The following is a 24,332-nucleotide window of genomic DNA, read 5'->3' on the forward strand; positions in this document are numbered from 1 at the left end:
TTCATCACTTTGACTTTTCAGTCTCGTTAATTGTGATGCTATTGTAGCCATGAGTTGTTAAGCTCCAAACTTCGATATCTAGGCTCCTAGCCCCTCCTTCCCGCTTCTCACTTCCAACAAAGCTGAGTGGGAGCTCCCGCAAACCCACGCCATCACCCGTTGTATTAAAACCAATGTTTTGACAGCTAGATTGGAGGTATGTGTTGTGTTGTGTTGATGATACAGTGCTAGAGATAGGAGGGAGACAAAGAAAACTCGAAAGACAGAGATAGAGGGGGATGAGAAGATGGATGTGGCAGTGGTGGTGGGTTGTGGCAACGGTGGCTTTGATGGTGGTGATGGGGGGAAGTGAAAGTGAATGTGTGTAATAATAATAATAATAATAATAATAATAATAATAATGATAATAATAATAATAATAATAATAATAATAATAATAATAATAATAATAATATTTATAATAATAATAATAAAGTTTAAGATAAATAAAATACCTAGAGTAAAATGTTATTTTCGTCCCTGCGTTAACTAAGCTTTTTAACTGAGTTAGCTTTTTGAACTAAAATACATGTTTCGAGAATGTTATGAGGAATATAATACAATTTTGAAATTTAAACTTAAATAATAAGAGTGGATAAACCAAAGGAAAGGAGTAATGGGCACTTAACTCATTTTGGAAATGACCAATATAGCTGATATCATGTCTATTTTTGGGATTTTTCCGTCAATCGACGGCTATTATTGGTCTAACTAGACGTCTGCTAAATAATATCCAAACATCATGTCTATTTTTGGGATTTTTCGTTTATATATGTCAATCGATGGCTATTTTTGGTCTAACTAGACGTCTGCTATGTAATATCCAAACGAATATATTAGGCACTCACTCTTGACCGTGGAAAATGAGTTTAATAGCGTAAATGTACCTAATTAAACTCTACCTATTGAAGCAGGAAATCAAATAATCAAAGAACCAGAAAGAACACGAAGCTGAACATGAAACAACTGGAAAAAAGCTGGTTCTCGTGGCGGCTAACCGGTCTGACGGTGCTAGTGATGTTCATAGCCATGGTAGAGCCGGTTACATCACAGGCCAGTGATAGAAATAGCACCCTGATGAGATATTTTTGTAGTTTATTTGATAGTAGGAACTCAAACTATTTCTTGAGCAACCTCAACACTACCCTTTCTAGTCTCCATCAGCAGTTAACGGTCAACCGCGTAAACTATGCTGTTGGGCGCACTCTGCTCAATGGCGAGTCCGTGTGGGGCCTTGCTTCATGTCGGGGTTACGTCTCGAATGCCGATTGTGTTGCTTGTTACAACTATGCTGTGTCTCAGTTAAGAGTTTGTGGGCTTAGCAATGGAGGTCAAGCTTTTTATACTGACTGCGATGTCAGGTGATTAAATTTTTTTCATATTTCTTATTGGTTATAAGTATTTGATACAGTTTTGTAGCTAATTTTGCTACAATCTTTCCATCTAACCATCAATTACTGTTGTAAATATAAGTTGATATTACACATTTCAGGCAAGATCAATACATCGAATCTTATCTCAACAATGTTCATGATTTCTACTTAACTTTGTATTTATTGTCATCAAGAAATTGAAAAAGAATACTATCAAACTCAACGTCAACTTCAGAATTTTTTTGTCACAATAATTAATAACACTAAACTTATCATGTGACAAGATTAATGTTCCTTCTAAAAATAGAATAAATGCTATTGGGGGTCGGTATGAATGTGGTAAACCCTTTGGGGATTTAGAATCACCGCTCGGTGATTGAAAGCAGGCCGGATTTCGGTGAGTGAGGACATGCAAAATTGGTGTATAGTCTTCGAAGGTGAAGAAGAAAGGGAGGAGAGAGAGAGGAGAGAGAGAATAGAGGAGATAGAGAACCAATATTTTTTTTTAATTGAGTGGGTGTTTTAATCATTAATAATGTTTGAGTAGAAAATGGGGAGTGAAAGGGGGGAGTTGACATGACATGAGATTATTGGATAGAGAAAACTCAAACACTCGTGTTTGAATCATACCCTCCACCATAAATCTTTATATTGTAAATTTATTTTGAGGAGAGGGCCTTCTTGATGCATGTACACATTTTTTTCGGTGTTCAAAATTTTCATGTTAAAATTTTTGGGTGGGTCCTTGTTCGAGTCGGGTCATAGCGAGGTTTGAACTAAATTTAAAAAAACTAGGAAAAATAAGCTATATAAGAATTGAACTCATGACCTCTTGTTGGTAAAGAGGCGGATTTACCAATACATCAAGTTTCTTTTTCTTTTTATGATGTCCATCTAAATGTATTTATAAGGTCTTTATATAATTTAATATAACAAATTTACTAATTTTTTTTAAAACATTGGGGTCAATCCACTCTATGTGGGTCCGCCCAGCTTATCTCAGTTGAGAGTTTTTTTATTAACAGTTGGTCTCTGACAGCTTATGTGAAATTGTGAATGGCTTAAAAACAAAATTCTCAACCCGTCAAGTATATGGTTGTGAAATTGAACACTTGATAAAGGTTTAAAGCTTTAATCACGTAGTCTATTAATTTATTGGATTATATTGTTACTAAAATATTAAAAAATACAACACATGTCTCTTAGTGACGGATACTTAAGGCCCTGTGTACAGGAGCGCGATCCAGCCGTGATCCCCACCAACACGCCCCATAGAGTCGGGCCACACCGTCCCCTATGCACTATGGGCTGGATTTTTCAACTCCCGCAACGGGTGGTTTGAGGGTAAGAGCAAGGGATAAGAACTGTTAGAGGGTTAGGGGGCTCCATTCACTACACACATGTTATGTTCCTCACATTTCAATTGTTTTGCCACTCGTCACATAATCTCTCCTTATGGGGTTATGGGGTTTAACCACTATACATGTACTTAACATTAAAACATACAACACATGTCTTTTAGTGACGGATACTTCTGTCGTATCAGTTTGTAACCTATTGGTGATCCTCCGCCAGAAACATGGAGTGGGTAAAAACTGAGGGATCACTGTCAAAGATAATACTAACTAGTAGGTTACACTACCGCTTCACGGCGGGGTAGACCCGAGTTTTAATACATATTAAATGGAAACGCATTTAGTTTTGGTAAAAAATAATTTAATAAATTTTTTAGGGGGTAATGGCTCGGTTGGGTTTCAAAAAACCTATATTGCGTATTTAGTTTTTGAAAAAAAAAAGCTAAATTAGATTTATACCAACACGGCAAAATTAAATTAAAAGTAGACCAACTGAAACGTACATAAAAATAACCAAAAAAAAAGTATTATATTACACTCTACACATTTCCGAAAAAGTTTACGTCGAAACGTAAACCAACTTGAATTTATACCAATATGTACATAAATGTAAGTTACGTAAATCTCGAAAGGGTCAACATGTCATTTTACAAAGTTTTTAAAAAATTGAAAGATATAAGTATTAATATTGAAAGTTGAAACTCATTTTCCCCAAAAGGATAAAAACTCATATAAATTTTTTCTTATATTCTAGTTAAGTTGTCCAACATTTTTTTTTTAATTCTAATCTAGGTTAGATACCATTATATTACACAGGTTAAATAAATGTATTTTAAAAATATTTATTTTAAATAACATGTAATATATTTCTCAAAACTTATAGTTCATCAGATGTAGACACATGACATTTAATAGTTAACTAGTTTTAATAAAGTCGCGCGTTGCGGCGAAACAAAGTAAATAATAATATAAAACAAAAGTTATTTTAGAATGAAGTTTGTTGTTTAGATAGTCAAACCGTCATAATCGGTTCAATTATCATCGTACCATTTTATTATACCAAATATATACTCTAATTTGGATATAAATTCATTTTTGACAATATTTATACTTGAATGTCGAAAAAACCAAACAAAACTACATATTTAGGTTTTTAGAAAAAGTTAATGAATGTAATTTATTTAAGAAATATCAAATTATATAAAAAAAGACATATAATTTGAAAAAGGAAAAAGATGATTTAAAAAAAAGAATCGTTATAAAGGAAATATGATTTAAGAAAAGGAAATATGATTTTAAAATAAAAAAAATATTAAAAAAATTTAAAAAGTATACAAAAGTAAGGTATTAAAAAATACAAAATCTAACAATAAAGAAAATATGATTTAATAAAGGAAAAAGAATTATTATAAAGTAAATATGACTTAAAAAAGAAAAAATATATATTTGAGAAAAAAACAATTACTAAAAAAATAAAGGGCCATGTTACTAAGAAATGGAAACATGATTTTAAAATTAAAAAATATTAAAAAAGTTTACAAAAGTAAGGCATTAAAAAATACAAAATTAAAAGATAAGGAAATATGATTTAATAAAGGAAAAAGAATTATTATAGAGAAAATATGATTTAAAAAAAGAAAAAAAATACATTTCAGAAAAAAAAATTAATAAAAAATGAAGGGCAATGTTACTATTCATGGCCCTTCACCACTAATATATATAATAATAGGAGAAAAAAAGGGAAAAACCAATTTTATGTGGTTTACGAGTCTTTCATTAGTTTTTATTTATTACTCCTAGAAATATAATAGAATATATAATATTCTTAGATGTATAGTAAATTTATAATTTTAAATAAAAAAAGGTAAAACATTTAAATCTTACTAATTCTTCAACCCAAATTTATTATTTAAAGTTAAAACAATAACAAATATGCAAACAATTAAATGGTATTTAATCAATCTTTTAGGTGGGAAAAAGGATGCACTCATAAAACAAAACATGTCCAATAATAGGTTTTATTATATTTATAGTATAGATAGATATAGATATAGATTTCTAATTTGAATAAAGAGTAATTACAAGTTTTGTCTTTTATGTATATATCAAATTGCAGGCGGTGTTCTTTACCTTTGAAATTGATGGGTTTTATACTTAATGTTTCAAAATCTTGCATGGTATGTCCTTTTAGCCTAACCCAGTTTATTTTTTTGGTTAAATCTGATCATCCAAGGGTATTTTAGTCTTTTTACCCTATTTATTTAATTTCATTTTAAAAATAAAATAAAATAATTAATAACTCTACCTATATTCAATAATTTATGTGGGACCCATCATCCCACCCAACCCCCACCCACTTCATCTTCCCCACTCTTCACCATCACCATCATCTCCATCTTTCACCACCACCAACAACCTTTTACCGCCACCAATTGCAAATCACCACCGAAATCTTTCACCGGCACCACCGCCTCCACCGGCAAATCTTCTCACTGCTACTACCGGATGTTACACAATTACAATTTCTGAAGACCTGATTAGAAGTACCCGATTCAAAACCAATAAATCTGAAATACAATGTTGTGTTCCATTTGCCCACGTTGCCATGATCATATGCATTAGCTAAAACCATCAGAATGTATGTATATGTGGGGAATTGCAATTATTATTTTAATTATGCATGGTGTTAGTTTGTTATTTTCCTACAAATTAGTAGTAGTGGGTATATTAGTGGGTTAGTTATTTTCCTTGTAATGTTATAAATAGCAAAGTATGTTTAGTATTTGGGGATATAAATGAAAAATTTAGAGAATTATCTCAAGTCTTGTTCCTTCCTAATTTCTTTTGAATTTGATCCACTCAACGGATTATCCATCAACCGATTGGTTCGTATCAATTGGTATCAGATCGATCTTGATCCCCTCATCAACGCTCACGAATGGAACGAGTCGTTGGATCAAATCATATCAACGATTGCTGAGATGATAGATCTTCTAAAAAACGAGTCCCCGAGATGGGCAACTTCACCCATTTTTTCTACACTACTACCATCACCCGCTGCCGCATCACCACCACCAACTTCCGCTCCCGTACCTACACTTCTACCACCCATTTCCGCCACCGCACCAACTGCATCAAAAACAGCCTCAAAACCCGTACTACCAACACCTTCATCCGCCTCAAAATCTGTCCCAAAACAGTCAGCCTCAACCATACCTTTTGTGACAACTCGAACTTCCAAGATTCTATTTCGCATTTATTGCACGTTCATGTATTATTTAGTTGACTGATCTCACAGTTAGTTGTTATGAAATTGTATATGTTTTGATACAATGAAGTGTGTTGTGTGACTTTGCATGGTGGTTTGTTAATTGGGATAGACTTGTCAAATATGTGAACTTGGTGGTGAAACTGTGCAATTGATTGAGATGGTGTACCCTTGTAAAATAGAATAATTGAGGGTGTGAAGAGTTATTAGTGAAAACTTAATTATACTTAACCCTAATCCCCTCCTCCCTAATCATTCTCTCAAAATCAAAGCACGTACTTGTAACTCCCTAATCCTCTAGTAAGCATCACCACCATCATCATTGGCACAAGATAATCATCACACTTGATTCCTCTTTCTCTAGAATACATCAAGGTAATTGCTTAATCATTGTTGGTTGTTAGTAATTGATTGTTTGATTGATACAAATTCATGATTCTTGTAATTCTTGAAAAACCCTAGATTATCATATGAAGGTTCTGCGTTTTAAATTGATATTGAATATTGTGATGATGATGTTGATTAGTGAATGATCATTTACATGATGTTAAGATTCAAGGAATGTTAGAATGATTGCCTGATGATAAATTGCCGTTCTGCGAAGTGTACGAATTAGGGTTTTGATAATATAGAACGTAACTGATTTGATATTCTTGATCCTGTGAAACGTATTGTTAATGTCTGAGTTTGTAACCTTTATGTGTATAAGAGTCTGAGTTTATTACTTGAATGTTACCTGAGTTTATTACTTGAATGTTACCCGAGTTTAATGCTTGAATGTTGCCTGAGTTTATACTTGATTGTGGACCGAGTTTGTATTGAATGCAAGTCCGAGTATGAGAAGCTCACATAGTCCGACTTTAATCCTTAAATCATGTCCGAGTTTAAGCAAGTAAACATGTCCGAGTTTAATGAGGATGATGGGCCGAGTTTATTTAACCATACATGGTCCGAGCTTCTTTATTACATGGTCCGAGTTTGGGGTGGGGAAACACCCTGTCCGAGTTTAATGTGTTTCCATATGGCCCGAGTATAATGTCCTCACTTTGGTCCGAGTTTAATGAAATGACAATTGGACCGAGTTTAAGGGATTGTCTTTGGGCCCGAGTTTAATGACTATAGGTTGCCCGAGTTTAATGAATATAGTTTGTCCGAGCTTAATGAATATAGCTTGAACCGAGTTTATTTAATGGTGTTTGGACCGAGTTTAAATGACTATTTAGTGGACCGAGTTTAAAACATGATCATCCATGTCCGAATTTGTATGTTAATTATATGCCCGAGGTTGTATGCTATGTCATGTGTTATCCGAGTTTCAAACAGGGGAACCCCCCCCCCCCACACTTGTCTGATGTGTAATTGTCTGATGTTGTGTGATTGTTCCGATGATCGAATACTGAATGATATATATACATATAGATATACGATTTCATGATATGCATGCAATAAACGATTGTAATAAACTGCTAATAATCAATAACGAATTTGATGATGATGAACACACGATTAGAATAATGTTGTCTGAACTTTATAAGTGACGTGTAACCTGAGTTTAGAACAAACAGTTAAAGCTTACTGCATGTACAATATGTGACTATATGCTATTGAATGGTACTACATGATCTTATATGTGCAAACAATTCTTATCATCTCATCCTGTACACAACCCTCACACAGATCACAACCGTTTAGACATAAGTAACATGTAAACCCTACTTGAATGTAACACTTACATTGAATCACGTGCAATGCATCCTAGGTCGTGTGTAGCGGACCTATACATTTAACTAACTCTAGAGGCAATAACATACCGAGCAAACCAAGGTGAGTTCACACAGCCAAGGCATGGGGTTCCCAGGGTGGGAATGGGACTTGATTATTTACTGGTACTTATCCATACTGGAACGTAGTGATGTGATTTGATGAACTATCGTACACACTCCACTGTTTGAACTACTACTAGACTAGTAACACTTATTGAACTGATCTTCGCATACCTGCCAAGGGTTGGCCGCGATATTATGACTAACTTCGCACACCTGCCTTTGGAAGGCCGCGAACTGTAATTTACTAATCTTCGCACACCTGCCTGGTAGGCCGCGATACAGATAAACCTAGTCTAGAATACTTGGGATGAACATCCCCTAATATCTTCGCATACCTGCCTGGGAGGCCGCGATGGAAACTAATACGATACGTGACATAACGAACGAACATACTACTACTCACGCTATACTATTACTGAACTGTTAACTGTGAACTCGCTCAACTAGTTGTTGACTCTCTGCTGCATGCCTTGCAGGACATTAGGTACATATGGAGCTTGCACAGGGAGGAGCAGGTCGTTGTGGTGCGTGGATCGTGGATGTTTTGATAAACTTACAACACTTGAACGGTTTACATACATTGGATTCTCATTGTTACGCTTCCGCAACTTAAACTATGTTTTGTTGGAACATCAACCGTATTGAATGATTTGTATACATTTATTACACTTGACATTAATTACATGTTCGATATGATTGGTGGCTTGATCCTAGTCAGTCACGCTCCCAAGCGGTGATACTCCGCAGGTGGATTTTGGGGGTGTGACAGATTGGTATCAGAGCCATTGGTTATAGAGAACTTGGTTTTAATATGGGAAAACGTTTTTATTAAAACTAGACTATAACCAGAACAGTGCTCTCAAAACGACCCACAACGACGCTACGCTCCACGTGCAAGACTCGACATCCTAGGTAATAAGGTTTATGTTTATTACCTGCTTGCTAGAACTGCATAGAACTTTGCTCGTAGTATGCTTACATTACTTTGCTCACTACTTGTTATTGCTTGAGAACACCTACGTGCTTACATTTTTCTGTCATCGCCCTACTCGCGAACCACTCTCACTTACATTACTTTTACTATGAAGATCATGTCTGGAAGAATTAGCATGACACAAGCCCAGCTAGAGGCTTTCGTTCAAGCTCAAGTTGTTGCGGCAGTTGCAGCAGCTCAAGCAGGTCAACACGCGCAGCAGCCTGTCTGCACTTTCAAGAACTTCATGGACTGTCGTCCAAATTCGTTCAGTGGCACGGAGGGAGCAGTTGGACTCCTCCATTGGTTTGAAAAGCTAGAGTCAGTATTCGAAATGTGCGAGTGCCCTGAGGCTCGCAAGGTCAAGTACGCCACTGGCACTTTGGAAGGAATCGCGTTGACTTGGTGGAACGCGCAAGTACAGATTTTAGGGTTGGCAGCTGCTAACGCCACACCCTGGAACGAATTTAAGGAACTTATCAAAAGGGAATATTGCACGCGTGAAGATATTCACAAGTTGGAAGACGAGCTGTATAATTTGAAAATGGTTGGATCAGAGATCGAAGCGTATACTAAACGGTCGAACGAGCTAGCCGTGCTATGCCCAACTATGGTAGACCCTCCGTACAAGCGCATTGAGATGTATCTCAAGGGATTGGCGCCAGAGATCCAGAGCCATGTGACATCGGCCAATCTTGACAACATTCAGGCTATTCAGCGCCTCGCTCACCGTATTACAGATCAGGCAGTGGATCAGAACAGACTGCCAAAACGTGTCAAGGCTACCACTGCTGCTGTCACCACTTCTGCTACTCCCAGCGGCAACAAAAGAAAATGGGAAGGGGATTCCAGCAAGGGATCAGTTTCTGTTCAGTCTCAGCAGCGCAAGACAAATGACTACCAGAATTCGAGTCAGCAATCATCTGGCAGTCAGGGGCAGGGTGGATATCGGGGAATTCACCCACTGTGTAATAAGTGCAATAGACACCACAGCGGAAGATGTCGCAGGGAACAATGTCAAAGATGCCTCAAGGTGGGTCATGAGGCTAAGGATTGTAGAAGCTCACGGCCAGCAAATCAGAACCAGCAACTCCCACCACCAACTCCACAGAACCAGCAGCAGCAACCACAGCGTGGGAACCGGGGATGTTTCCAGTGTGGGGCAGAAGGCCATTACAAACGCGATTGCCCTCAGTTGAACCAGAATCAGAACCACAACAATAACCAGGGCAACGGGAATAACAACAACAACAATGGCAACGAGGCAAGAGGTCAAGCTTTCGTGTTAGGACGAGGAGACGCAATGAACGATATTTGAACTTATAACTTATTTTGGGTTTTCATTATTATGTTTTCGCTACTCAAACAAAGTTTGGTTTGAACATCAATTGTATTGGGTTTTATGAATTATTTTACCTTCTATATTTTATGTTTGATGTGATGGATGGTTTGATATTATTGAACGCACCTGCCGTATTTATGGACCTTACGAACAGGGTGCGCAAACCTTATCTTGACAAGTTCGTCATTGTCTTCATCGACGACATTCTGATCTACTCCAAGAGTCAGGAGGAGCACGAGCATCACTTACGTCTTATCTTGGAACTTCTTCGAAAGGAGCAATTGTACGCAAAGCTTCTAAATGCGACTTCTGGCTACGTGAAGTCCACTTCTTAGGCCATGTGGTGAACTGGGATGGGATTCATGTTGATCCATCCAAGGTATATTCGATCAGAAACTGGCCTGCACCGCGTACACCGACGGAGATACGCCAATTTTTGGGCTTGGCGGGGTATTACAGGCGATTCATTAAAGACTTTTCGAAGATCGCGCAACCGCTTACTATGCTGACACAGAAAGGTGTCACCTACCGTTGGGGAGATTCCCAAGAGACCGCTTTTCAGTACCTAAAGGATAGGCTTTGCAGTGCACCTATTCTCTCATTGCCGGAGGGCACAGATGACTTCGTGGTTTATTGTGACGCATCGATACAGGGTCTTGGTTGTGTGTTGATGCAACGGGATAAGGTTAATTGCTTACGCTTCGCGACAACTCAAAATTCATGAACGGAACTACGCGACGCACGATTTAGAGCTGGGAGCTGTTATTTTCGCACTTAAGATACGGCGACACTACCTGTACGGTACCAGGTGCACTATTTACACCGATCACAGGAGTCTCGAGCATATTCTTAAGCAAAAGGATTGGAGCATGCGTCAAAGAGGATGGGTTGAACTGCTGAACGATCACGAATGCGCCATCAAGTATCATCCAGGCAAGGTCAATGTTGTGGCCGACGCCCTCAGTCGAAGGGACACCCTACCTAAGCGCGTGCGAGCGCTACAGCTTACTATTCAGTCCAGTTTTCCTGCACAGATATGAGATGCTCAGATAAAAGCATTGAAATCCGAGAACGTCATGGCTGAAGCCTTACGCGGTTCAAGGCAACGAATGGAACAAAAGGAAGACGGCGCCTTGTGATGGACGAAGCGCACAAGTCTCGCTACTCAGTACACCCTGGGGCGGATAAAACGTACCACGACATCGGAACTACTTATTGGTGGCCTAGCATGAAGGCCCACATTGCAAATGTTTGACTTGTGCGAGAGTCAAGACAGAGTACCAGAAACCCTCAGACTTACTTCAGCAACCCAGGATACCGCAATGGAAATGGGAAGAAATTTCCATGGATTTCGTTACAGGCCTACCCAGATCCCAGCGTGGGAATGATACTATATGGGTGATCGTGGATCGACTCACCAAGTCTGCACATTTCTTGGCTATAAAGGAAACGGATAAGTTCTCAACTCTCGCAGACATCTATTTTAAAGAAGTTGTTTCGAGGCACGGGGTGCCCATCTCCATTATCTCGGATCGGGATACACGATTCACGACGGAGCTATGGCAAGCGATGCACAAATCTTTCGGCTCACGATTGGACATGAGCACGGCATATCATCCTCAGACGGATGGGCAGTCTGAGCGAACGATCCAGACTCTTGAAGACATGCTTCAGGCATGTGTTATCGATTTCGGCAACGGCTGGTACGCGGTCAAGCGTAGCAAGCCTTGGAATTTCAGGTCGGGGACCGGGTTTTATTAAAAGTCTCACCCTGGAAGGGTGTGGTTCGTTTTGGTAAACGAGGCAAACTCAATCCACGGTATGTTGGACCGTTCGAAATCACTGAAAGAATAGGCCCAGTAGCCTACAGACTAAACCTAACAGCTGAACTCAGTGCAGTTCACAATGTATTTCACGTGTCAAATCTGAAGAAGTGCCTGTCAGATGAGACCCTCATAGTTCCTTTTAAGGAACTCACTATCGACGAGCGGTTGCAGTTCGTCGAGGAACCAGTTGAAATCACGGACCGGGATGTAAGGTCCTCAAACACAAGAGAATCCCTCTTGTTCGAGTTCGTTGGAACTCCCGACGTGGCCCAGAGTACACCTGGGAACGCGAAGACCAGATGACAGAAAAGTACCCCAGTTATTCGAAACCAATGCAACCACTACTGAGGCTGAAGCTACTACTACTGAATTTCGGGACGAAATTCCAAATCAACGGGGGGATGATGTGACACCCAGGAAAACCAGTGAACAATACAGCTTACTTAGCTTCCTCAGTGAGTGCGTACCAAATTTCGGGACGAAATTTCTTTTAAGTTGGGGATAATGTGACAACCCGAACTTCCAAGATTCTATTTCGCATTTATTGCACGTTCATGTATTATTTAGTTGACTGATCTCACAGTTAGTTGTTATGAAATTGTATATGTTTTGATACAATGAAGTGTGTTGTGTGACTTTGCATGGTGGTTTGTTAATTGGGATAGACTTGTCAAATATGTGAACTTGGTGGTGAAACTGTGCAATTGATTGAGATGGTGTACCCTTGTAAAATAGAATAATTGAGGGTGTGAAGAGTTATTAGTGAAAACTTAATTATACTTAACCCTAATCCCCTCCTCCCTAATCATTCTCTCAAAATCAAAGCACGTACTTGTAACTCCCTAATCCTCTAGTAAGCATCACCACCATCATCATTGGCACAAGATAATCATCACACTTGATTCCTCTTTCTCTAGAATACATCAAGGTAATTGCTTAATCATTGTTGGTTGTTAGTAATTGATTGTTTGATTGATACAAATTCATGATTCTTGTAATTCTTGAAAAACCCTAGATTATCATATGAAGGTTCTGCGTTTTAAATTGATATTGAATATTGTGATGATGATGTTGATTAGTGAATGATCATTTACATGATGTTAAGATTCAAGGAATGTTAGAATGATTGCCTGATGATAAATTGCCGTTCTGCGAAGTGTACGAATTAGGGTTTTGATAATATAGAACGTAACTGATTTGATATTCTTGATCCTGTGAAACGTATTGTTAATGTCTGAGTTTGTAACCTTTATGTGTATAAGAGTCTGAGTTTATTACTTGAATGTTACCTGAGTTTATTACTTGAATGTTACCCGAGTTTAATGCTTGAATGTTGCCTGAGTTTATACTTGATTGTGGACCGAGTTTGTATTGAATGCAAGTCCGAGTATGAGAAGCTCACATAGTCCGACTTTAATCCTTAAATCATGTCCGAGTTTAAGCAAGTAAACATGTCCGAGTTTAATGAGGATGATGGGCCGAGTTTATTTAACCATACATGGTCCGAGCTTCTTTATTACATGGTCCGAGTTTGGGGTGGGGAAACACCCTGTCCGAGTTTAATGTGTTTCCATATGGCCCGAGTATAATGTCCTCACTTTGGTCCGAGTTTAATGAAATGACAATTGGACCGAGTTTAAGGGATTGTCTTTGGGCCCGAGTTTAATGACTATAGGTTGCCCGAGTTTAATGAATATAGTTTGTCCGAGCTTAATGAATATAGCTTGAACCGAGTTTATTTAATGGTGTTTGGACCGAGTTTAAATGACTATTTAGTGGACCGAGTTTAAAACATGATCATCCATGTCCGAATTTGTATGTTAATTATATGCCCGAGGTTGTATGCTATGTCATGTGTTATCCGAGTTTCAAACAGGGGAACCCCCCCCCCCCCCACACTTGTCTGATGTGTAATTGTCTGATGTTGTGTGATTGTTCCGATGATCGAATACTGAATGATATATATACATATAGATATACGATTTCATGATATGCATGCAATAAACGATTGTAATAAACTGCTAATAATCAATAACGAATTTGATGATGATGAACACACGATTAGAATAATGTTGTCTGAACTTTATAAGTGACGTGTAACCTGAGTTTAGAACAAACAGTTAAAGCTTACTGCATGTACAATATGTGACTATATGCTATTGAATGGTACTACATGATCTTATATGTGCAAACAATTCTTATCATCTCATCCTGTACACAACCCTCACACAGATCACAACCGTTTAGACATAAGTAACATGTAAACCCTACTTGAATGTAACACTTACATTGAATCACGTGCAATGCATCCTAGGTCGTGTGTAGCGGACCTATACATTTAACTAACTCTAGAGGCAATAACATACCGAGCAAACCAAGGTGAGTTCACACAGCCAAGGCATGGGGTTCCCAGGGTGGGAATGGGACTTGATTATTTACTGGTACTTATCCATACTGGAACGTAGTGATGTGATTTGATGAACTATCGTACACACTCCACTGTTTGAACTACTACTAGACTAGTAACACTTATTGAACTGATCTTCGCATACCTGCCAAGGGTTGGCCGCGATATTATGACTAACTTCGCACACCTGCCTTTGGAAGGCCGCGAACTGTAATTTACTAATCTTCGCACACCTGCCTGGTAGGCCGCGATACAGATAAACCTAGTCTAGAATACTTGGGATGAACATCCCCTAATATCTTCGCATACCTGCCTGGGAGGCCGCGATGGAAACTAATACGATACGTGACATAACGAACGAACATACTACTACTCACGCTATACTATTACTGAACTGTTAACTGTGAACTCGCTCAACTAGTTGTTGACTCTCTGCTGCATGCCTTGCAGGACATTAGGTACATATGGAGCTTGCACAGGGAGGAGCAGGTCGTTGTGGTGCGTGGATCGTGGATGTTTTGATAAACTTACAACACTTGAACGGTTTACATACATTGGATTCTCATTGTTACGCTTCCGCAACTTAAACTATGTTTTGTTGGAACATCAATCGTATTGAATGATTTGTATACATTTATTACACTTGACATTAATTACATGTTCGATATGATTGGTGGCTTGATCCTGGTCAGTCACGCTCCCAAGCGGTGATACTCCGCAGGTGGATTTTGGGGGTGTGACACCTTTAGTCATGCCAAAACCCACAATCACAATTCTTCGTACTCGGTTGAGGAAGGCTGGGAATTCATTGCCGGCAGAGAAGAACATGATGCCAATCAAAGGTGTGATAGAGAAACGTGAATGGCGACCACCGTGGCGTTTTGCTAGTACTTATCCGAATGCTAATGGAAGAACCGAGTGGCGCCCTCCTTGGTGCATCCCAGAGACCTTTCCGTATTTCATCCTTGAGGACATGGATGTTTTGAGGGGGAAGGATTGTTGTGTGCCATTTGCCCACGTTGCCATGATCATATGCATTAGCTAAAACCATCAGAATGTATATGTGGGGAATTGCAATTTTTATTTTAATTATGCATAGTGTTAGTTTGTTATTTTCCTACAAATTAGTAGTAGTGGGTATATTAGTGGGTTAGTTATTTTCCTTGTAATGTTATAAATAGCAAAGTATGTTTAGTATCTGGGGATATAAATGAAAAGTTTAGAGAATTATCTCAGGTCTTGTTCCTTCCTAATTTCTTTTGAGTTTGATCCACTCAACGGATTATCTATCAACCGATTGGTTCGTTTCATATAATTTCACCACCACCAACCACTATTCAAACAAACACCAGGACTCTCACAACCATTGAATTTTGTCTTTTGCTCTCCCTTCGTTACCCTCACAACAAATTCTAAATCCTCATTTGCAAGTTTAGTTACATGGCTGCTTAGTTTCATTTCTTTCCACTGATAAAGGCTTCAATTGGACTAAACCAAACCACAGAAAGAAGATGATCTCGAATTAACGACGAAGACCCTACGAACCTCTTAATCTCAACAACATCCTTCGAATTTTGGCTCAGTTATCTGAATACTTCTTTCAATCTGTTCGATACAGTTCCTGAAATTGTTAGTGTTCATAATCTTATGTGAATCAGATGATTTACTTTTCAATTTAGTGTTTATAATTTTATGCGATAAGAGCGGTGATTTACTTTTTTAGTTTAGATTCCGGTAGGAGCAGGGAGAAGATTTGCCGGTGGTGCCGGTGAAAGATTTCGATGGTGATTTGCAGTTGGTGGCGGTGAAAGGTGGTTGGTGATGGTGAAAGGTGGAGATGGTGGTGGTAGTGAAGAGTGGGGAAGATGAAGTGGGTGGGGATTGGGTGGAATGATGGGTCCCATATAAATTATTGAATATAGGTAGAGTTATTATTTATTTTATTTTATTTTTAAAATGATATCAAATAAATAGGGTAAAAAGACTAAAATACCCTTGGATGATCAGATTTAACCAAAAAAACAAACTGGGTTAGACTAAAAGGACATAACGTGCAAGATTTTGAAACATTAAGTACAAAACCTATCAATTTTAAAAGTAAAGGACACCACCTACAATTTGATGCAAACATAAAGGACAAATTTGTAATTTACTCTTGAATAAAATTGTTATGACATCGTCGTAAAACAGGTCTGACGATTTAAAAGAATTTGGTGTTTGTCTTGGGTATTTTAAAAATCATACTAAACAAATAAGGATATCATGGCTAAATTAAGAAGGAAATTTTATTCTTAGTTAGAATTTGGTGCAGGTATGGGAATAATAATTTTTATGCTGAGACTAATATCCGGGCTGGTTTGGTAAGCTGTGGCAATACAACATCACCTCAGCCAGAAAACTTTAGGAATGCAGCAGAAGCTTTGATGTCAGACCTTCGAACCGCTGCACCAAGAACATCAAATTATTATGTCGCTTCAACAAGACGGGTAACTAATGGTAACCGTACTGTATACGCCATTGCACAATGTTATCTAAACTTAAGCCAGAGTGCTTGTCAAGAGTGCTTAAATTTCCGATATAGTTCTTTAGATGCTTGCCTTCCTGGCACAAATGGGAGGGCTGTTGACAATGGATGTTTTATGAGGTATTCCAGCACTCCATTTTTCCGAATAAACCAGACTACTGATATCACACCTTTCCTTGGAGATGGTGAGGGCTCTACTCTTATTAAATAGACTGTTTCCAAGTTATTTTCAATGATAATTTCTTATCATAGTTATTTTTCGCTATAGGTAGTAAACTAAATCTGGGCATTTGCGACCAAAATTTACCACAATGAAACGGTCACAAGTTTAGCGATATATTTGTGATAGAAGTTAAATCATTTCGTAAAATGGTCGCAAGTTTTTGCCATAGGTACAAAAACAGAGCAAAAAGTGGACAAAAATGAGTTTTCGACCGCATAACGGTCAGTAAAAGGGTCTACACAATAGTCATGGTCGCAAAACGGAGTAACCACCAAGGTTTATGTCATCATATTATTAGTCTGAAATCGGTCGTAAATAATCAGTTATCTAGTGGTAGCTAAAATTCAATAGCCATGCACCATTTTTTTCACAATACTCTAGTTTAGTAATTTTGGTTAAAAAATATATAAACATAGAATATCTATGATTTGCAGATAATTCAAGTAAGAAGTGGTACATAATTGGGGGAGTTGTTGGAGGTGTATGTTTGTTGTTACTGGTACTTACATTTTTCTTGTGGAAATTTCGATCCAAAAATACAAGTAGTCGTCCACAAGGTACATGCATTTTTGTTATCGACACATTTTGATTTCTTTTAACTTATGCCAATCTAACGTATTATTGGCTCTCTGAAACGTATTTACAATGCTTAGATAAATCAACTGGATCAACTGACTTGCTTCAAGGTCCAGCAAAATACAGCTATGATGATATAAAAATAGCCACAAATAGTTTCAGTGATGAGCACAGTCTTGGAGGAGGGGTGTTTGGTGAAGTATATAAGGTACACTACTAGTGTAATTTTTAGATGTTATGAAGTAAAATGATTTCACTGGCTAGTTGGATTTTCTAAAGAATAAGACTTCATATGCTAATTAATCAAAGGCAAAACTTTGGTAGTTAATACATTGAAGATGTCTCATACTATGCAGGCCACTCTCAAAGATGGGAATACGGTTGCAATTAAGAAAACAATCATGGCCTCTAGTAGAGGAAAGACACACTTTGATGACGAACTTAAGATTATATGCAACGTTCACCACAGGCATCTTATACGCATTCTTGGATATTGTAACAAAGGGCCATCTTTATTTCCGGTCCATGAGTACATGGACAATGGTAGCCTTGATCAGTTCCTCTATGGTGAGTTTTACATCTTATTTAGTTCACAAACGCTTAAATTTTTAACTTTTTTTCCATATCTAGTTCCTTATGATAAACTTACCATTTATATCAGGTGACAAATCAATGAACCTAAATTGGAGACAAAGGTTTGAAATAATCTATGGGACAGCGCGAGGTCTTGCATATCTACATGAGCAATACCACGTTACCATCATTCATAGGGATATCAAAACCAGGAACATTTTACTTGATAATGAATTTCAGCCTAAAATTGCGGAATTTGGGTTGTTACGCCTGCTCGCAGAAGATAAGACTCATCATAGCACCAAATTGGCAGAATCCATGTACGTTTAAATTCCTAAATATCTTAGTTTGTTACTAATCAAAAAAGTAGTTACACCAAATACCCGAGATTACAATCTACACTCAAAGAGCATATTATTTCATCTTTTGTCACTCTCGTGAATGAAAGTTTACCCACAAAATCATTTTTTAACCATAACAGGGATAGCTGTTACGTTGCACCAGAATACGCCATACATGGGCAGTTATCTGTGAAAGTAGACACATACAGCTTTGGTATCGTGGTCCTTGAAATTATTAGTGGAAAGAGGTGTCACAATGTTAAAGGTGACGAATCAGTTGGCCAAAGCCTCCTTGATCATGTAAGCATCCTAAAAACATGGGCTAATTATTCTAAACTAGTATATGTAGTTTAAGGTTATATTCGTTGTTGTTAATTGTATTAAGTTCCCATAAACTTTTTCTCGATTATTGTGTTTAACAGGCTTGGGATCTATATGATAGCAACACACATTCGATCCTTGTGGATGAAAGACTAGATCCTAGTGAATATGCAATAGAAGATGTAAAGAAGATCATAGAGATAGCATTGATGTGTACTCAGTCACCAGTTTCTGCAAGGCCTGCAATGTCTGAAGTGGTTTCGCTATTAAGTGACAAATCACTATACGAAATGCCCGTAAGGTCTACCTTTCATGAAGAGGACATCAAAATTAAAGTTGATACATTGGCGTCGGTATCCTCCAATGCCACGAACTCCAGCATTCAGCTCACTGGTCGTTAAAATTTCAGTTATATCACATGATTCACATCACATGTCATGAATGAATAATAAGATCGCCCGGTAGCATATTATCTCTTTAGAATTCTTCTCATAGATTTATATTATTTATGAAATGTTTTATCTTTTTCTTTTTTGACAAATATAATAAACCTGTATAGATGTCTGTTATAAAAACAACTAGAGTTTCTTTATCTTCCAACAGTTATTCTGGGAATAGTACATTGTGTTATTATATAGTATACTAGTTTGTAAAGATTCTTTTAACATACCTGATTGTTTTTTTTATATATATATTTTTAGCAAAAAAGAAAAATTTTCATTGTTATTTCAAGAAACTATTAGGTAGTTGGTGATATTGTTGGGTTAATTGGTTTTTGTTTCTAAGTCTTTGTTTTAATTTTGTATGGAATAAGCTAAAACTTCATGGCTTCACGTTGCATGGCTGGAAGCAGGAAGATTAAAGCATTTAATTTATGGTTTTATATTTCTAGTTTATTTAATATTTAAATTAGGTAGACTTGGTAGTTGGTTTGACCTATTTATTTGGATATGTACGTTGGTGATGTTTGGAAGATAGGTCAGTAGGTTTGTACCAGTTCTTTGGGAGGATCAGAATATTCGTTTTAGATGCTTCCACGTTTGTTTTTGTAAGGCTATATATAGCCACTTGTTGAGTGAATAAAATGTACCAGCAAGCTTTTCATTTCCTTTCTGTTTTGCAGCCTTTCTTATCTTTACTTTCTGCAAATTACTTCTACACTTTCACGAGAGTTGTGAGTTAGAGTGTAGGGCCTGAACCAACATTTTCAGAGCTTCGTTTGGTTTGAAAGGGCTGTGATCTTGTTGTGATCAAAAGTTGAAGCAACTTCTACTCTTGATCTTCCTGTTCGTGTTAAGAGTTTAACCGACGGAGGTGCGTGAAAAACGAACGGGAAAGATCCGTCAAAACAGTTGGTTTTTTATTTGTTCGTTTAGCAGGTTAAACGGTATAAGCGGTTGCTTGTTTTCTTGATCGGGTGAATAGAGCTCTTGAACGGGTTTGATCGGAAAAAGAGTTGAAGCTGTCAAAAGTAAAGAAAAATGGCGCTAGTACCTGTTAAAGAGGCTGGTTTGATGTCGTTTCAAGTTCCGGTTTTGACCCCAACAAACTATCCGGTGTGGGCAATCAAGGTTAAGGCCATTATGGATGCAAATGGTGTATGGGAGACTGTAGGTCCGGCTAGGAGGATCTAGTCGCCTAATCCTTGTGTACAAACCAATCCGGTTGTGCGGAATCCAACCGGAAATGCAAACCGAGATAGAACACGCAAATACACAACACACAATATTCGTCGATTAACACCTCTGTATTAATACGTATGAAAGATTCGGTTACAAGCTCAATGTTTACAAATGTATTTTGCAAACTCTCTCAAACTCTCATGTGTGTGTGTGTGCTCTCTATTCTGTTCTATATGTTCTCACTAGTGTCTGTCTGATATCAGACTATTTATAGCAACATACACCACGAAACAGACTGAACTTGGCGAATCAGAACCAAATTCGATGAAACATATTTGATATTGACGAAACACAATTTAGGTTGACGAAACAGACTTGTTTCGTCAACTATACACATGTTTCATCAATGTTGGGCTTGGGCCCAAAGGGTGTTTCGCCAAACAGTTACAAGTCCATGTGCTTGATGTCTTGTTTCATTGATCTGTTTCAGCCGATTTGCTTAGCCCATGGACCAGTTCAAGTCTTTTGTCTTCTTGGCCCACTTGAAGATCTTGTACACGACGGAGGAAAGTCGCGTCCTTGATCGAATCACGTCGCGTCGCGTCCACAATCATGTATCAACAAACTCCCCCTTGGACGCTACTCACGAGATTCGCCTTTCAGGTCTTCTATGTCGGAGGATCTTGAAAGTATTCACGTCTTGAAAGCAGAAAGTGTATCAACAAACTACCCGTATCATATAGGAAGTGTGTTGACAAACTCCCCCTTAACATAAGCTCCCCCTTGAGTTATGCTCGTGAACGACTTGACCTTTAGTGCTTGAGATCCTTGTGGTGTTGATTGTGACAACTCGAAATCTAGAACCTTTCGTTGTGTCGTGATGTGACTTGCTTGTACGTTACGTGATTAGTTAACCAATTGAACTTAATGATATACGTGAACTTTTATGTGTTTTGTATGTGTGCATTGTATATATATTTATTTATTTATACGAGTTATATGCGAGCCGAGAACCCGACTCGAGACCATGAGGTCTCGAGTGTCTAGTAATCGGTTTTGGGCCTTGGGCCGAGAACCTTTGGCCGGTTGGGCCTTTGGGCCGTAAACCCACTCGAAACCCACTAAGGGTGCACACACTTGAACTAGCCTATATAAACCACCCTTAGTTATTTGTTACCACTTTGATGAACATCACAACACACACACTCTCCTACTTCTCTCTCACTTAAACTCTAGAACACAAACACTTCATCATATTCGGACCTTTGAAGTTTGGATCGGCTCACACTCGAATCGGCTAGAAGCTTCACACACACCTCACCAAACCGGTTAGTATCCATGATGTTTTGACTCATATTTGTGGTGTTTGTGCTTGAATGGATGTATGCATGAGATGATGCTTAGTGTTAGGATTTACATGATGATTCTTGATATGTATGATGTTCTAATGTGTATAATGTTGATAATCGGCTAAAGGGTCTTGACTTCGGACATATATATAGCATGATGGATTTTGGTGTTTTGTGTTTGAATGAGGTTGAACTATTTATGTTGATGAACATGAAACCGAGTTACATATGTCATATATTCGGCCTAGTATAGAACCGAGCCTATAGTGTTATGTTAGATAAGTGAGATTGTTAACCATGATTATGCTTATGATTGATGCAAAATGTGTTAGAATAAGGTTGAATATGTGATGAATGTGTTTGAATATTTGAAGAACACTTTGAATGATAGTTGAAGATTGAAAACCCTTGTGATTTTGATCCATCTTTGACTAATAGCCTGATTAGGAAAACTGTTAGTGGAATGCTATTGGTTATTTCCTGATTTGGGCCTGATTATATTGTACAATTTGGCTGACCATATCTGCATCAACACGTGAACATGAAAACGACTGCTACCGACTCGCAATCACGCAGTTGCGACTCGCAACCACAGCGTGATGACTCGAGACCACGCGGTTGCGACTCGCAACCATAGCAGGACAAGCCGAAACCACAGGTTACGAGTCCCGTTGCGACTCGAGACCTCAGCATGATGAACCGAGACTACGGTTGCGACACCGGTTGCGACTCGCAACCATCCATGATCAACACACAGCATGACTCGAGACCATGCTTGCGAGTCCGGTTGCGACTCGAGACCACACTTTTTGGGCCTTAGTTAATGGGCCAGACTGATGGGCTTCTGTGTTAACTGCTTTTACGTGTTTGGGCCTAAGTAGTTGGGCTGAACTTGTGAACCGTATGTGCTACTGTTGACTGTTAACTGTTACTGCTAAACGTGCTTGCCAAACATGTTGAACATTTGTGCACTACTTGGTTCGAATCTGATTATACGTGATATCCGTGTTAGGACGTTATTGACTACTTGCGACTTGATTGACTTTCTGTGTTTGACTGCCGAGCAAACCAAGGTGAGTTCACACCCTTTACAAAGCATGGGATTCCCTGGGTTGGGAATGGGATTCAGGAACATGGGTTCCTCGTCTACCTTGGGTAGGACGTCAGTGGTTCAGGAATGTGATTCCTCGTCCGGATGGACGGATAAACGTACTAGACTAAAACTCTATCACGAAGTCCCTCCTTTTTGTATCGACTAATCGCCGGGCCAATGGCGAGCGGGTCATTAGTTAGATAGCGCTATTTAGGTCTGACAAGCCTCACACCGTGCCGCAGAGGACGGGCGTGAACTAATGGATCTGGGGCACGTCAATGATGATAGACATTGATGTTTTCAGGGCACATAAACATGACTACAGTCAGCAATCGATACGGTATCGAGTCTAGTATACACATGGGGTAGCCCCCACGGCTGGAGAGCCAGATGATGTACATGGGGTAGCCCCCACGGCCGAAATGCCTGATAACTACATGGGGTAGCCCCCACGGCCGGAGTGCCGGAGTAACTGGGAACGAACTGGTCACGTTTTTAAAACTATGGGGTAACCCCCACGGCTGGATGCCAGATAAAGTAAACTGTTTTCGAAACAACTAAAACGAACGCCCACCCGTGAACTCACTCAACTAGTTGTTGACTCGTTACTACATGCTTTGCAGGACCATAGGTACTGAGCTGGAGCTTGCATGGAGGAGGATCGTTGTGGGACAGGGATTGTTACATGTTATGTTAAAACTTGAAAACTTTTGGAACTTATGTTATAACTTTAAACTTATGCTTCCGCTTGCAACTTAAACTTATATGTTTTGAAACACCAATCGGGATGATTAAACTTTTATAATTACTTATATGCTTGTTCAGTATGATTGGTGGCTGGGTCCTGGTCAGTCACGCCTCCAAGCGGTGGTACTCCGCAGGTGGGATTTTGGGGGTGTGACAGATTGGTATCAGAGCCATTGGTTATAGTGAACTTGGTTTTAATAAAGGAGAAACGTTTTTGTTAAAACCAGACTATAACCGGTTTAGTGCTCAACGGTCCACAACGACACTTCGCTCCTCATGCAAGGCTCGACGTTCTAGGTAATATAATGTATGTATATGGCCTACTTGTTAGTTGCGTAGTACATTGCTCATGGTATGCTTGACTAGTATAACTACTGTTGTTTGAACACATGCGTACTTACTCTGTCCTACTATCGTGCTTTCGCGAACCTCTCTCACACGTATTGCTTTTATTATGAAGAACCATGTCTGGACGCGTTAACATGACACAAGCCCAGTTGACGGCTTTGATCAACGAGCGAATTGACGCAGCGCTCGCAGCTGCACGCGCAGGA

At 38.6% G+C, this 24,332-nt stretch overlaps 1 protein-coding gene across 1 annotated transcript; it reads left to right on the forward strand.

The window, feature by feature from the left end:
- The first annotated feature begins 854 nt into the window (after positions 1 to 854).
- On the forward strand, positions 855 to 19,543 carry LOC110902197 (putative receptor-like protein kinase At4g00960). The gene is made up of 8 exons (XM_035975628.1): positions 855 to 1,400; positions 16,721 to 17,118; positions 17,591 to 17,713; positions 17,810 to 17,940; positions 18,089 to 18,299; positions 18,394 to 18,625; positions 18,787 to 18,946; positions 19,069 to 19,543. The coding sequence occupies exons 1-8, from the start codon at positions 997 to 999 to the stop codon at positions 19,366 to 19,368; spliced, it is 1,959 nt and encodes a 652-aa protein (XP_035831521.1). The 5' UTR covers positions 855 to 996; the 3' UTR covers positions 19,369 to 19,543.
- The last annotated feature ends 4,789 nt before the right edge of the window (positions 19,544 to 24,332 follow it).

Source organism: Helianthus annuus, chromosome 7 (genome assembly GCF_002127325.2).
Source record: "Helianthus annuus cultivar XRQ/B chromosome 7, HanXRQr2.0-SUNRISE, whole genome shotgun sequence".
NCBI lineage: Eukaryota > Viridiplantae > Streptophyta > Magnoliopsida > Asterales > Asteraceae > Helianthus > Helianthus annuus.